Source organism: Callorhinchus milii, unplaced genomic scaffold, assembly GCF_018977255.1.
Source record: "Callorhinchus milii isolate IMCB2004 unplaced genomic scaffold, IMCB_Cmil_1.0 Scaffold1355, whole genome shotgun sequence".
Lineage (NCBI taxonomy): Eukaryota > Metazoa > Chordata > Chondrichthyes > Chimaeriformes > Callorhinchidae > Callorhinchus > Callorhinchus milii.
The window spans coordinates 1-15,216 of NW_024706096.1; the positions used below are offsets into that span (position 1 = coordinate 1).

Here is a 15,216-nt window from a genome sequence, read left to right on the forward strand (position 1 = left end):
ATCCCGGACCTCAATTGCCACAACGACCCTCGCAACTGACCCGGCGCCCCATCACGGCGTCGTGACGCCTCGAAGAGCTTCACGGGACGCACCGCGCGGAAAGCGCAGTGGCTGGTTTGTGGGCGGAACACGGTAGCCGATTGCGCCCGGCGACGTGCCCACAAACGGCCGTGGATTGAGCGACCAAATTATTATTTGTTGGCGGGCGGGTGGGGGTCGGGGTGGGGGGGGGTGCGGAAAATCGGGTCCTCTCGCTCGTGAGGCTCGCCACGACTCTACGGGGCAAATGCTTATCAGATTCCCTCCCAAATCGGTCAGGTTTCCCCATCAAACCGCCTGAAGGAGCACTGCGTAAGTGCCACGTGTTGTTGTTGTTGTTGTCGTCGTCGTCTTGCACACTGACCTGGTGAACTTGCAGTCGGAGGCGATGTGACCTGCTCCTCCGCACTTGGTGCATAAGGTGGTGTTGGTGATGCTTCTCGGCTCTGAGCTCTGCCAGGGCCTCAAGATCCTGTAACAACCGACGCAGGAGAGGGACTGAGCGTCACAGGGAAGCAACGGCACCGTTGGGGAGAGAGTCAGAGGTGTGAGAGGGGGAGACGGGCAGACGTGTGAGCGGGAGAGAGAGAGAGACACACACGAGTGAGCGGGAGAGAGATACACAGACGTGTGAGGACGGGAGAGAGAGACACAGACGCGTGAGCGGGAGAGAGAGACACAGACGTGTGAGCGGGAGAGAGACACAGACGTGTGAGCGGGAGAGAGAGACACAGACGTGTGAGCGGGAGAGAGACAGACACAGACGTGTGAGGACGGGAGAGAGAGACACAGACGTGTGAGGACGGGACAGAGAGAGACACAGACGTGTGAGGGCGGGAGAGAGAGACACAGATGTGTGAGGACGGGAGAGAGAGAGACACAGACGAGTGAGCGGCAGAGAGACACACAGACGAGTGAGCGGCAGAGAGACACACAGACGTGTGAGGACGACAGAGAGAGATGGAGTGGGGGACAGAGAAAGGTTGAAAGAGAGAAAGAGAGGAGACAGAGAGAGTGCGTGTGAGGGAGATGTGGAGTGGTGGGTCCGGGGGGGGGGGGGATGCACGACAGGGGAGGGAGGCAGAGAAAGACTGAGGTGGGGAGGGGGCTGGTGATGGGAGGACACCCCCCCCAGCCTCCTCACCTGTTGTCGTCCTCCCGCAGGGTACCGTTGAGCCTCGCCAGCTCCCGCAGCTGCATCTTACGCAGGTCGTTCTGATCCTCCGGGGTCTCGATGCCCTGCTTCAGGATCCCCCGGATCTGCGGCAAACGGGCGCGGGCGACCGTTAGGGGGGTGTCCAGCTCCCGCGAGCAATTCTCCACACCCCCCCCAACCACACACCTCAAACAGCCAGACCATACCCCACCCTGGGCCGGGAGGGATTATTATTACACCCCTCCCCGGAAGGTGAGCCGCCCGTTGACTAACCGGGGGGGGGGGGGGAGATAAGGAAACTCGCCTAAGGCTTCACCCGTCTGGGAATCGAACCCGTGTCCTCTCGCTTGCGGGACGGGCTTCAAGCTGGACGCTGCACGAGAGGAACAGTCTCGTTACGAGAGCTCCCCACCACACACACGCACACACACGTGCCCCACACGCACACACACACACACACGTGCCCCCCCCCACACACACACGCAGGCGAGACCTTACTTGCTCCACGGCCTTTTTGACGTTCTCCATCGTGTTGGCTGTGACCAGCGCGTGCAGAGGTTCATCTTCCCCTGGAAGCATCTGCCCATCCTTCCTGCCCACCTTCCCCTCCTTCACAGAGCCCTTCCCCCGGATCATGATCTTGGCGTTGCATTCCTTCTCGATGTTCTTCAGCGTGTTTCCCCTGAGAAGAGAGAGGGAAGAGGTGAAATGGGGGGGGGGAGGTGTGGGAAAGAGAGACAGGCGAATACATACACACACAGCAAGAGACACTCACACACACACAGCAAGAGAGGGGACACGCGTAACAAAAGAGAATGACACCCAGTGAACGAGAGACAGAATCAGAGAGAGACAGAGGCACTCATAGTGAGACAGAGAGATACACAGTGAGACACACACACAGAGAGCAGAGATACACACACACACAGAGCAGAGATACACACACACACACACACAGAGGAGAGATACACACACACACACACAGACAGACAGACAGTGAGAGAGACAGACAGACGCACAGCAGACATACCTGGGCCCAATCAGCAGTCCCACGAAGTTGATCTCGGGATACTCATCCTGAGGGATCATCACTTTGTCACTGACCCTCGTGGCTGGTGGCCTGTGTAAACACACACACATGCGCACACAGATCAGCACACGGCAACCACTCACTCACTCCTCCCTTTCCCCCCCCACCCCACCCCACCCCGCGCTCCATCATTAAAACCCTCTCTTGTCCAGCGCAGAGGTCCTCAGTTACTGGACCTGGAAGGTCAGACCAGTCACTGGGGACAGGGAATCCTCCCCCTCAGCTCCTGTTAACCCTGTAGCCGAAGCCCCAACCGACGGTGGCCGTGGCCTTCAGCCTCTCTGTCCCCCACCCTCTGGAACTCCATCCCACAGTCCCTCCTCTCCCTCGCTCCCTCCCTCGCCTCCTTCAAGACCCTCCTCTTCGACAGCGCCTTCGGTCACCCTCCCACACCCCACACCCCGGGTCCGAATCCCTGCCTGTAATGCCCAGCGCCTTGGGACCTCCCCCCACCGCCCGCCCCCACCCGACGCGAGAGGCGCTGTGCAAATGCCTCCCTCCGCCCCGCGGGGCGGTGGGGGCTGATCCCCGCACGGAAGACGCTCACTTGTAATCGGCGGGAGGCTTGAAGTCAGGGTTCAAGGCGATCATCTCCTGGATGAGATTGTGTCGCTCCTCCTCGAGCTTCTTGCGAGTCCGGAACTCCCTGGTGTTGAGCCGCTTGCCCTCGCTGTTGTAGATGGGTTCGGGGGAGGGAGACCTGTGGCGGGGAAGCACACACCCAGTCAGCGGGCACACGCCTGCGGGTACCCCAACCTGGCTCTTCTCTCTCTCTCTCTCTCTCTCTCTCCCTCTCTCCTACACTCCTCTGCCTTTGAGCCCGCTCAGCCAGCCTTCCAAACTCAGATCTTACAACCGCTAGCAATCGCTGCAACAGAGTGGGGTGGGGGGGGGGGGGGGTTGAGGGGTGGGCGGTGGGGGCCGTCGCTATGATAAGTCCCGCAAAACACAGCCACTACGCTCGACAGTATAGTCTGCGAAGCGATTTGAGACGCGATAAGGCTGGCTGGGTGGGTGGGTTGGGGGGGAGGGGGGGGGGGAAGAGTTAAAGGGGTAATTAATCTTGGGGGCAGCTCAGAGACCCTGTGGTTTGTTCGTTAGGAAATAGAATTCACCCCTATATATATATATATATGTGTATAAGGAACGGGAGTCGAGGGATCTACAGTCCCCTTTCTCTGGCCCCCACCCCACTGCACCCCAAAAAGAGTTCGCCCCACCACAGAGAGGTGGGTCTGAGATGCCTCTCTTTCAGGGTCTCTCTCTCTCTCGGAACCCCTCAGAGACAGGAGCCGCAGAAGGCGCTTGGGACTTGGGGGCTATCTTAAAACATCCTGGGTATAAAACCATCTGGAATTCTGCACCGCTTCGACCCCCTGAACAATTAAGAGTTTACGAGGTGAGGTGACAAGAGGGCTTGAGGGGGAGGGGGAGAGGGTGGGGCAAGTCCCCTTTACCCAACCGGGCGACGAGACGCATCTTATCTTTAAGCTGAAACTTTATTTTAAGGCGAAAGTCTTTTCAATGCTCCGTCCCGGGGTGAATAACTGGATTAAACTGCCTTTTTTTTTTTTGGTTGTCTAGTTAAATAAAGTCGGCTGAACAGTGACCGCTTGGGCGCGGGCGCCATCGGCTGCTGCGTTTCTGACCGCAAAACGCACAGCCACTACACTTTACGGTATACCCCCGTGAAGCGCTGTGAGACGTCTCGACGACGTGCTAAGGCGCTATGGCGAAATGCGAGGGTTATAATAATATTGTGACACCGAACCTCGACGTCTGTCCTAGCAAAAAGAAGCGATTAATTCCCTGGTGAGGCGAGAAGTGCTTTAAAAAAAGGGTTACGGTTTGTTTTTGTTGGTTTTTTTTTTTTGGTTATAAGTCGCTGGCAACGGCTGTTTTTTTTTTTTGTTCGCAGTTCCTTCACCTCTGAAGGTGGGGAGGCGAGTTGCTGGCTAACACTGTCTCTATCCGAGCCGCTAACCGTGCTAGAGAGATGGGTTAGGTTCCGCTAGCAAACTCAAAACAGCGTAGTCCTTTCTCTCACGCTCCCCCCCCCACCCCTCGCCGTTCCACAGCTCCCTCCCAACCCTCCCCCCCCCTCCTCCCCTCGCACATGGTGAGTAAATATTAATTCAAAGAACCTAACTCGTTCCAAAAGCACCCGATGTTTCTAAAAAAAAATATATATATATAGTTTGTTTTAAGATAAAGACACAGGTTCACACCCCACTCACTTCACCTGTAAGAACTTGGCTGATTGAGTCCGAACCTTACGGCTCTGTGGGTTTGTTTTTTTTTTGCTAAATGATCATTTTTTTTTTTAAAATTAAAACGAGGAGAGTGAACGGGAGAATTTGGTTAAGGGGAGTGGGGGTGGGGTGGGGGAATTATCCTTTTTTAAATAAGACAAAAATAGATATATATATATATAGATATATAATAATAAAAGCATTTCAAACAGATTCTGATCTCAATACAATGATGCTGGAGTTGTGACGAGACAGCTTTGGTCCAAATATGTATATTTTTTTGTACAAAAAGAACAATTCAATGGGTCACCTCGAGCCGCAGCTGTTTGGGGGGGGGGGGGGAGACGCGGGCGGGCGCAATTGGCCGCAAAATGCAGTCACTACACTTTACAGTATGTGCTGCGGAGCGCTTTGAGGCGTCTCGAAGATGTGGCAAGGCGCTATTTTCAAATTAATATTATTATTAAGAAGAAGGCGTGCGCGCGCGCGGGGGGGGCGGGCGCTCGTGGGTGGGTGGGGGGAGGGAAGAATCATTTAGAGGTACAATCCTACGTCTAATCAAACTCTTGGGGAGTTTAAACTCACAACGCCAGAGGAGCGTGGGGACGGAGGGGACGGTTTCATGATTTCGCAAGCAGTCTCGTAGCAACCCGAACATGGGGAGTCATACAGCGCAGAAGGAGGCCATTCGGGCCCATGGCGTCTGTGCCGGCTCTTCGAAAGGACGGCAAAGAGCGGCGTCAACGAGCTAACCACCGCCGCGCGATAAACCAGCGGGTGATTACGAGCGAGTCCCCTTTTCCCACACACCCTCCCCCAGAAGCTTTCGATAACGAGCCCCCACTCCCCCCGCACCACACACGCACTCTCTCTCAACCGCTAAGAGAATCAAAAAGGTTAACGATCGCCCCCACCCCCCTCCTCCGTAAACTAGAGAGCGACACAGAAATCCTCCCCCTCCTCCCCTCATAACCTCAGTCCAGAAGCCTCTCTCAATATTTTCTCTCCTGCAGATAAGATGGGGTCTGTCTCTCTCTCTCTCTCTCTCACACACACACACAACCCCCCCCCCCCCTAACTTTGACCTGCAATAACAAAACTCCCTTCAAATAGCGAAACAAAAAAAAAAATACAGATTAAGTTGAGCGAAACTTTCTGGCGTTCAAAAAAAAAAATATATAAAGTATTATCGATGCAGAAAAAAATGTATTGGGTTAAAAAGACTGGTTTGGGAAGGAAAACACATTTGTCACACGAAGGATTGAACTGACGCTCGGAGCCAAATGGGTGAGAGCCGCGGACATTTTAACTGGTTTCTCTCTCTCTCTCTCTCTCTCCCCCTCTCTCTCGCATTTAAATTGAGCTCTGTGTTACTGACAGGACAGCCGCTGCTAATGAGAATCAAGTCACTGTCAAGGAGTTCCAGGTCACAACGGATTACGCTTGCACAGCGCCTTTCTTTCACGTCGGGAGGACGTCCCAAGGCGCCGGGCAGGACAGTGAGGGATTTAGTTGGGGGAGGTTGGAGGGCTGACTCGACGGGGAGTGCCTTGACGGAGGCAAGGGACCTGGGGGGAGGACGCGAGGCGGAGGGACTGCGGGATGGAGTTCCGCGGGGTGGGGAGGCGGAAGCTGGTGGTGGGGTGGGGGGCGTGGACGTGGAGCAGGCTGAGGCCAGTTATGGAGTTAAGCCGCCCTCTGCCGGGTGGGCTCAGTGGATACCGAGACCGAGCAAGTCCAGGGCCGGAGCTGACGGGCGCTGTGTGGTGAGGGAACCGGGAAGGCGAGAGCTTTGGTGACTGCACAACGGTCCCCTTCGCAGAACGAGGCTCCTTCGCTGCTCTGCGCGTCGGCCGCACGGTTAACGCTTAACTCGTGGCCTTCACACAGGAGAATGTGATGAGCGCAGAATGATGGCGGGAGGGCTGGGCACAGCTGTGGTGGGTGGGTGCGGGAGGGGGGGGGGGGGGTGTTTAAGAGGAGAGACAGAGAACAGCAGTAGGTGAGACGGCGATGGGGCAAACGGGCTGAACCCAGATAGACCAGGACAGGTGAGGTGAGGAGACTAGAAGCAGCCCATCGCCCCTCTTGCTACCCCCCCCCCCCCCCACCACCTTCGGATTAACCAAAGCATTATCGCAAAGCCTTTAAGCCGACAAGAGCTTCACAGCAACAGCCCTAAACATCGGAGGCACAACAAAGAGCACAGCTGTCCCTGCAACCATCGCTTCTTCGACCTTAAACTCCGAACCCGGGCGACGTCCCGCGCCGGCGGAGTCCCGGGGCGCGGCGGTCAGCGCCCCCGTCTCGCAAGCGAGAGGACCCGGGTTCCATTTCCCCGGGCGGGTTGGGGCGAAATGTTAGGCAAGTTTCCTTACTCCACGCGTCTGTTTACACAGCAATAAACAGGAACCTAGTGGTTAGTCGATTGGCGGATCGCTTTTCGGGGTGGGGGGGGTTGGGGGGGGCGGGAAATAATCCCTCAAAAAAAAAAAAAGAATTAATAATAATTTGGCCACTTCAATCCACGACTGCTGCGCGCCACTTGCCCACAAAAGATAAGTCAATCCACTTTACGGTATAATCCTGTGAAGCGCTGTGGGACGTCTCGAAGACGTGGTATATCATTCAATGCAAGGATTATCATCATTAATAATAATAGTAATAATAATAATAATTATTATCTCCTGTACTGAAGCGGTCAGTGAAAGATTACCATCATTAAATCGAGAGCATTAAATACCCGAGCAACATCACACATCTCTTTACAATGCCAGGACACCAAGTACAGTAATTGAAAAGGAAAAACGGTTACTGTCAGTTGGTTAAAAATCTGTCCCAACCTGTCCTCAGGGTTTGGGGGAATACCAAGGTCTCCTGTACGCAGTTTACGAGTGAGGTCTTCGATCTGTAGTTGCACTGGAAGTAACCAGGTTAGGAAAAAAAAGGATGGAAAAGAAAAGTTACATAAATTCTCAAAAAAAAAGTTAACACACATTACGGAGTAGTAGTTTGTTTTTTTTTTTTTTTTTTTTTTTTGGAAAGACAAAACTAGCTTTTTTTTTCACTCTCAAAACAAAACAAAGCAAAGCCTCGGAAAACATTTGCGGTTTTGAAATTAAACCCGGAGCAAATTCCTGCCTGACAAAAAGGACCGTTAATTACTGGGCTGACAAGTTTCCCGCACATATCCTAATGCAAGGTACAGTTAAGTTAAAAAAAAAACACACACGCACACGCACACGGGGTGAAACGTTATTATTCAGCAGCTACCACAATAGTGACGCGGAAAATAGATAATATATAAATGTATATCATTTGCTGCTTAATGGGACTAAAAAAAAAAGGGAGAGGCAGCACTTGAAACCCAAGCAGTAACTGCGTCGGGGGGTGATACAGACACCGGGAAAGGTGATGGGGTGCGCGCGAGAGAGCGAGAGGACCACTGATCCGGCCACTAATGACCATTAGAGGGACAGATACAGTACGCAAGACAGGGATGACTTTGGAGCTAATTCCAATTGCGGAGGGGGTGAGGGGGAGGGGGGGGAGAAAGGAGGTTAAGGGGTCCTTAATAAAAAAAAAACTGCCTGGACTATCCACAGGGCAAACAGCAGAGGGTACGAGTTAAACTCTGTCTCGGGGCTACGTATTGCTTCCAGCCCTGCACCGTTGCCCAGCCAGCGAGCCACTTAGGAGTTGCCGTTGAGACGGGGGCTTTTCGGGAACACTGCCGGTAACTATTGTCAAAACAAAACCGGAAATGTTGGGGAGAGGGAGGGGTGGGGTTGTGGGGTGCGGGGCCCGGGAGGGGGGGTGGTGCGGGGTCGGAGGTTAAAAACAAACACCTCTCTTGCTTTTTTTTTAAAAAAAACAGTAGAATACGTTAACCTGCACAGATTCTAGACAGTTCAATGCTTAACGAGGATAAGACCGTTATGATTGCATTTTTATCCCTGTGTAACTGAACATTTTACAACGAGAGACAGAGAGAGATGAACGCAGAGCTCGACAGTGCAGTCAGGGCTGGATAGTCAGCTGATTGATCGTAAGGCTCCAAGCTGTTTGGTTTGCGTTTCTAAGCAGCAAACACCTCCGTGCGGTCGGGCAGGAGCGAGAGTTAAGAGGTTAATCCCTTTCTGTTTGCAATTTGTTAGGGTCGAGCTGTGCGAGCGCGTGTGCGGGTGTGCAAATCTCCGGCACACACCACACTGCGTTCAACGCAGCACCTTTCACGTCAGGAGGACGTCCCAAGGCGCTGGATAGTCAGGGATTCGGACCTGAGCTGGGGGTTGGGATCAGGAGGGGGTGGAGGGCACAGAGGGTTGGGGTAGGATGGTCCTTGAAGGCGCGGTCGAAGATGAGGGTCTTGCGACAGGGTTTGAAGGAGGGAAGGGTTAGGGTTAGGGTTGTTCCAGCGGGTGGTGGGGGGGGGGGCAGAGAGACTGAAGGCCCAACACAGGGAGAGCGGGAGAACTCTCCTCTCTCTTTTGAGAATCGATTGCAGGCGCAAAAGGATTAACCGTCTTAAGACTCCCTGCCAGAGGTGATGGGGCCAGAGGCACCATGAGTCGAGGTCGAAGATCAGCCAATTCAGCCGTGGTGGGTGAGAATCCAGCCTGTCTGGAGTGTTGATCTCTGTGGCAGCAAAACATCCCGTGCCCGCCCGGCCCGAGGGCAACGGTCAAAACCGGGTCTTTTCTCTGCACAACTTTCCATCACCCATGTCAGTCAGTCACCTCACTGAGCTCAGCGGACCCCCCCCACTGACCACCCCACCAGGCAGGGAGGATGGGGGTAGATGAACAGAGGCACGGTCGAAGAGCAGGGTCTTGAAGGAGGCAAGGGGCGGGGGGTGAGGCGGGGGACCCTGGGGTGGGTGGGGGGGCAGAGAGGCTGAAGGCCCATAGACAGTGAACGGTGCTCGGACCAAGTCCTGGAGCCTCAGAAGATGAGCAAACGAGCCGAGCCCAGTTATTTGAGAGTCACCGAGTGAGGTGTCTGGCAAATTAACTTGTGTGTGGGGCGGGGGGGCGGGAGGCAATCACGGGCCAGGTTAAGGGGGTGGGGGAGGAAGAGAAAATCTCATTGCCATAGCAATTCGCACCCTGTAACGGGGGGGGGTGGGGGGGAAAGCAGAAAGAGAGCTCGTTTCCAATGCTGCCCAAGACAACAAACATCCATTTTAGTGAGAGAGAGAGAGAGAATGGACTGGAGCGAGACGACCTTGGGGAAGTGGGTCAAGGTCGCTTCCAATCAATAAATCTCACTCCCACGTGCCAGCTCCAGGGGAGTGAAGGGGGGGTGGGTGGGTGGGGGGGGGCGGGGAGAGTCACTTAAGGCGACTCACCCCAGCGAAGGTCTTCATACCGTCCAAAATCGGCCGAAACCACCAAAAGAAGTCAAAACTAAACCCTCTCTTCCCTTGCGTCGCCAGGGCTGATGGAATGGTTGTGCGGAGACAAGATACATCATCATCAAACGATAAAGAAAGAAAATAAAGCACATCCTGTTCAATAATTAAGACATTACGGGCGGGACGCGGGGGGGGGTTAGAGAAGACCACCTTACTTATAGCTTACTTACTTATATCGTGGCACCCCCAATATTCAGAAGTTAACAAAAAAAAACAAGATCAGCATTTTCCCCGAGATTACAGCAAACTGAAATAAGTAGCAACTCTTTTTTTAAAAAAAAGTAGGTATATATATATATATACACACACGCACACACACTTGAAATACATCTTAGCCGCATGCCTCTCTACTGTGATTTAAGGCTGATTAAGACTAGACCGCAAATAACATGGGAAGAGGGGGTTTAAGACTGTAAAGTGACGCGGAGTTGGTTTCGACTCCTTACCGATGTAAGCTCGCTCCTGCTCCCGTGTCAAGCCGGGCGGGATCACAGTGGGCATTCCGGGGATAATGGTCTTCTGATCCGGGGTCTCACTGCTCCACCGGCTTCTCTTCCTCCTCTTCTGGCCAAAGTCATCTGGAAACATTCCCGGGAGGGGGGAGGTGCAGAGAGGAGGGGAAGGGAGTAGAGGGGGGGGGGGGGGGAGAGGAGAAAAAAAACATTTTTTGTGACCGAAAGTATCTCACACACGCACGCGGGGCCACCTCTCTCTACTCTGCTGTCCGCAGCGAGTAGCACTGCGGGACCCTATACCCCGGTCGATCGATCGTTCCCGCTGCGGACCACCTCAATGCCCTCAAAACCTTAGGGATCAGGACCCGAGCTTGGGGGCAGAGTTGGGATGAGGGAGGGTAGAGGGGCAGTAGTACGGCTGAACGCACAGTCAAAAAGGCGCATCTTGATATATATTATATACATTTCATGTATATATATATATGTAAAATATATATTTAGGGGAAGCCTAAAACCCGGCCCCAATGTGTCCATCTTAAGGAGCCTCCACCGCATACGTAATAATAATAATAATCGTTGCGTTTGATATAGCGCTTTCCACGTCTTCTCGACGTCCCGAAGCGCTTCGCTGAATAGACGGCAAAGCGAATCGGCCGTATATTTGTGGGCGAACGCGGCGGCCGATTGCGCGCAGCGGCGTCTGTCCCCACAAACAGCCGCGGGTCGAAAAATGGCCCATTTATCATTGGGTTTTTTTTTTGTCTTGGGGAGGGATTATTAATCAGGGCTGTGTGTGGGGTAAGGGGACTCGCCCCAAGGTTTGGCGCCGCCGGGGATTGAACCCGGGTCTCTCGCGTGCGAGGCGAGCGCTCCAACCCCCGAGTTTATCGGCATCTCTCTCCTCCACCACCCCGACCCTCAAGCCTCAGAGAAGGGGGCGGGAGGGGGAGGGGGAGGAGGAGGGGGGGAGGAGGAGAACGCCTTAAATGAACCCGAAAGAAGTGGTTTTATTTACTCGTTTGTTTTTGTCTGTCTGTCGGCCGACGGGCAAAGGCGGCGCCACTCTGCGGCGCGTTCCCTCGCAGCGCCTCGGGACGCCCCGTCGAGGCCAAGGGGCCAAAAAAGGGGGGGGGGGGGAGGGGGTGACGAGGGCCGTCGCCGCCGCCGCCGGGTGGGGGTGTGGGTGGGGGCTGCGCGGACGGTAACCACTGGGGCCGGTGAGCGCCACCGTCACCGACAGCAGCAATGACAGTAATAGTCATAACAACGCAAACACAATCATCCCATGTGATTATCGATCAGCATTATTATGGTGAGGCCATTCCCTGGAGAGGGAGAGGGTAAAGGTCCCAGAGAGCACCCCCCACCCCCCCCAGTCTACCCTCCACCCCCTCCCTCTCTCTCCCCGTCCTCCACACCCCCAATGGCCCCTCTCTCTCTCTCTCTCCCTCACAAGTCGACGACATGATGGCGGCTCGGCTCGAGGGGCGGGACCGCTCTCCCCCTCCCCCACCGCCCGCCCCGATTGGCCGCTTCACCCGCCAGTCAAACCCAGCCCGGCGCCTGATTGGCTGGCACCCGCCCCGTCACTCAAACCGCCGTCACTGACTGACCGCCCCCTCCCCCCCCCCGCAGCGCGCGTCGTGACGCCTCTTCCTTCCCGCCCTCGCTCAGAGCCCGCCCCCTCCCCCACTTCCGCGCCGCCCGATTGGCCCACCTCGACCGCCCGCGGGCTCCTGATTGGACAGCGCGGCCCGTCACTCAAGGGCGCGAGGCGCCGCACCAACGGCCCGCGACCCGACCCGCGCGCGCGGCGGGAGAGGGGGGGGGTGGGGGGGGGGAGAGAGAGTGGGGGCGCCTGATTGGCCGGTCGGCGCGCCACTCAGAGCCACCCGGGCGCCCGATTGGCTGGCGCCAGGGAAGGGGGGTTGGGCCGCACCTCGCTCTCGCGCCGCTTGGCTGAAGGAAGACATCATGTAGAAGCGGCCGGGCTCCTCCATGATGGCGGCGGCGTTCGTCGTCGTCGTCGTCGGCGGCGGCGCGGGCCTTCCCCCCCCTCCTCCTCCCCGAGTCGTCGACGTTGGGTCGAGCGCCGGTCGCCTCCGGGCTTTTGCTACGTTTCTGGACTACTACCGAAATAAAAAGGGCTCCGGGGGACGGGGGGAAAAAAGGCCTCTCGACGGCGAAGTGACCGACTCAGCGCGGCCTTAACGGACGAAACAAACGGACGGAGCGCGAGCTGTTCTCCCCCTCCCTCCTCTCCCGTCGGCGCCTCCGCGCTTCTCTGACTTGCCCGCTCGCTTCCGACGCACGCTACCCACAGTGCGTCAGGCCGCCAGCCAATGGGAGCGGCCGGTCCCGCCCCCCCTTCCGCCCCGCCCCGCCCGCTGATTGGCCGCTCGGCACGCCACGCACGCCCGCTCCCCCCCTTGGTGCGCACGTCCTGCGCGGCAAGCCTCGACCAATGGGCGCTCTTGCCCCGCCTCCGCCCCGCTTGCCGATTCGATCGATCGGCACGTCAATCACCCGACAGGCGGCTCCCGCCCCGCGCACCGGTTTCGGCCAATAGGAATCCGTCGCCCCGTTTCACCCTGGACGTCGCTGATTGGTTGGCCGTCACGCCACTCACCCACGAACAAAGGGAGGGAGGCGGGACAGACGAAGGGGGCTATTGGCGCATGCGCACCCTCGTTCCAGGGGCGGGCGGGCGGGCGCGAAGGAGGGAGAGAGAAAAAAAATCTTTTGTTTAGCGGACACGAAGGAGGCGCGGGCGGGAGTGTTTTTTTTCCCCTCCCACCTCCTCCCACTGTAATTACCCCAACACATTAAATTTGGCATTTGATGATAATAATAATAATCCCTGTCGTCGATATCGCTTTGTCAGCGCTTTGTCGCGACGCCTCATAGCGCTTCGCGGCTCGCGCCGTCGAGCGTAGTGACTGTACGTTTCGCGGGGGGGGGGGCGGGGAGGCAAAGGGGGAAGGGGAAAGGCGGGGCGGGGGGGTCTAAGAGAAGGGGAGAAGGGGGTAAATCGGGGTCTCTGATGGCCGGTTGGGAGGTAGATGTCGCTGTGAGCCGTTGGGTTGTCTATCGAGAGCCAATTTTTTTGTCCCCAAGTCGTGCCTTGAAGGAGGCAGAGGAGGGACGGTGGGGGGGGGGGGGGGAGGGAGGCGAAGGGACTGTGGGATGGATTTCTGGAGGGGGGGCGGGTGCGGAGAGGTTGAAGGCCCCCATCTCTCCCTCGGAGCCCACGGTTCTCGCTCCACTTTGCCGCGCTTTGTGACGTCTCAAAGACGTGATAAGGCGCCGGGTCGGAGGTCGGGATCGTTGGGATAATAAACGGTTGAGTTGTTGTCGGCCAAGACCCCAAGAGAGAGAGAGAGAGAGAGCGCGTGAGAGAGAGAGAGAGAGTGAGAGAGAGAGAGACAGAGATCCGAAGGGAAGTCCAGGACACAAGAATCTAAAACTTTTTTTTTACTTTAAGAGACTAAATACAGGTCATTAAATAATGCGTAAAGCTTCGTGGGTCTGTACAAAAGGGTGGGGGGGGGGCTCGGGAGAAACAGGGAGGAGTGGGGGGAAGGCGATGAGATAGGGCGAGGGGGAAGCGGGTCAGGGGGTCTTGGGAGAGGGACGAAAGGGGAAACCGAGTAAGGGAGAGGGTGGGGGGAACGAGGTCTTGGGGGAGTGGAGAGCGGCAAAGGGGGAAAGGTGGGGTGGGGGGGGTCGGTCTCAGGGAAGGGGAGAAGGGGGTAAATCGGGGTCTCAGTAGCTGCTCTGATGGCCGGTTAGGAGGTAGATGTTGCTGTGAGCCGTTGGGTTGTCTATCGGTCGGCTTTCCAAGATGATATCCCTGGGGAGAGAGAAGGGTCGGGAATGGGAACGAGGGGGTCAGGTGTTCGTTATTTCATCGATTCATTTGCATATTCCCTCTCCAGTCATTCAATCGATCAGTCGGTCGGTCGGTCGATCGATCAGTCAATCGATTGATCAGTCAGTCAATCGATCAGTCCATCGAATGATCCGTCAGTCAATCGATCCATCAATCGATCAGTCCGTCAGTCGATCAGTCAGTCAATCGATCAGTCAGTCAGTCAGTCGATCAGTCAGTCAATCGATCAGTCAATCGATCAGTCAGTCAATCAGTCAGTCAATCAGTCAGTCAATCGATCAGTCAATCGATCAGTCAATCGATCAGTCAGTCAATCGATCAGTCAGTCGATCAGTCAGTCAGTCGATCAGTCAGTCAGTCGATCGATCAGTCAGTCAACCGATCAGTCCATCGATTAGTCTATAGGAATCTCATCCCGTGTTACCTGTGAGTCCCCAGAACCCGGAAAATTCTGGATTCATCCGTAATTTCCTGCGTTACCTGAAACGAGAGAGAGAGAGAGAGAGGGAGAGAGAGAGAGAGGGGAGAGAGAGAGATCAGCAACAACAGCAACACAGCGTCCCGGTGGGGCTTGACAGTGGTGGAGAACGAGGCCGAGTCGGGGGGAGAGAGAGAGAGAGAGGGGGGGGTGGCGGCCGCGGGGGGGGGGGGACGGTGCCCGTGGGCACGGACCAAGAGTAAACGCGTTGCCCGAGCCGTTTGCGCATCACCTCGTTAGTGAGCAGACTCTTTCCTTGCATCCCGTGTTTCCAGAACGCCAACACGCTGTCCTGCAGACACACTGCGCAGCGCGAGGGAGAGAAGAAGAATAATATATCATAATACATAATATATAATAATATAACAATAACAATCCCGGCGATGGACCCGGCGCCTTATCGCGCCCTCGAGATGCCTTGGCACGTGCGTACCTTTG

The 15,216-nt window shown here is 56.0% G+C and overlaps 1 protein-coding gene and 1 long non-coding RNA gene across 2 annotated transcripts; both read right to left on the reverse strand.

Moving 5' to 3' along the window:
* Positions 1-403: 403 nt before the first annotated feature.
* Positions 404-12,724, reverse strand: sf1 (splicing factor 1; the record flags this gene model as incomplete). The annotated part of the gene is given in 8 exon segments (XM_042346693.1): positions 404-511; positions 1,184-1,299; positions 1,694-1,877; positions 2,226-2,315; positions 2,833-2,985; positions 7,381-7,456; positions 10,400-10,531; positions 12,348-12,724. Coding segments are annotated over 8 exon segments (920 nt in total), but the record flags the coding sequence as incomplete, so codon positions are not given.
* A 1,145-nt stretch (positions 12,725-13,869) lies between these two features.
* Positions 13,870-15,076, reverse strand: LOC121852794. Its single transcript, XR_006086239.1, has 3 exons — positions 15,011-15,076; positions 14,725-14,780; positions 13,870-14,261 (listed from the first exon to the last, which is right to left on the reverse strand). It is a non-coding gene; the product is annotated as an uncharacterized LOC121852794 (long non-coding RNA).
* Between the last annotated feature and the right edge of the window lie 140 nt (positions 15,077-15,216).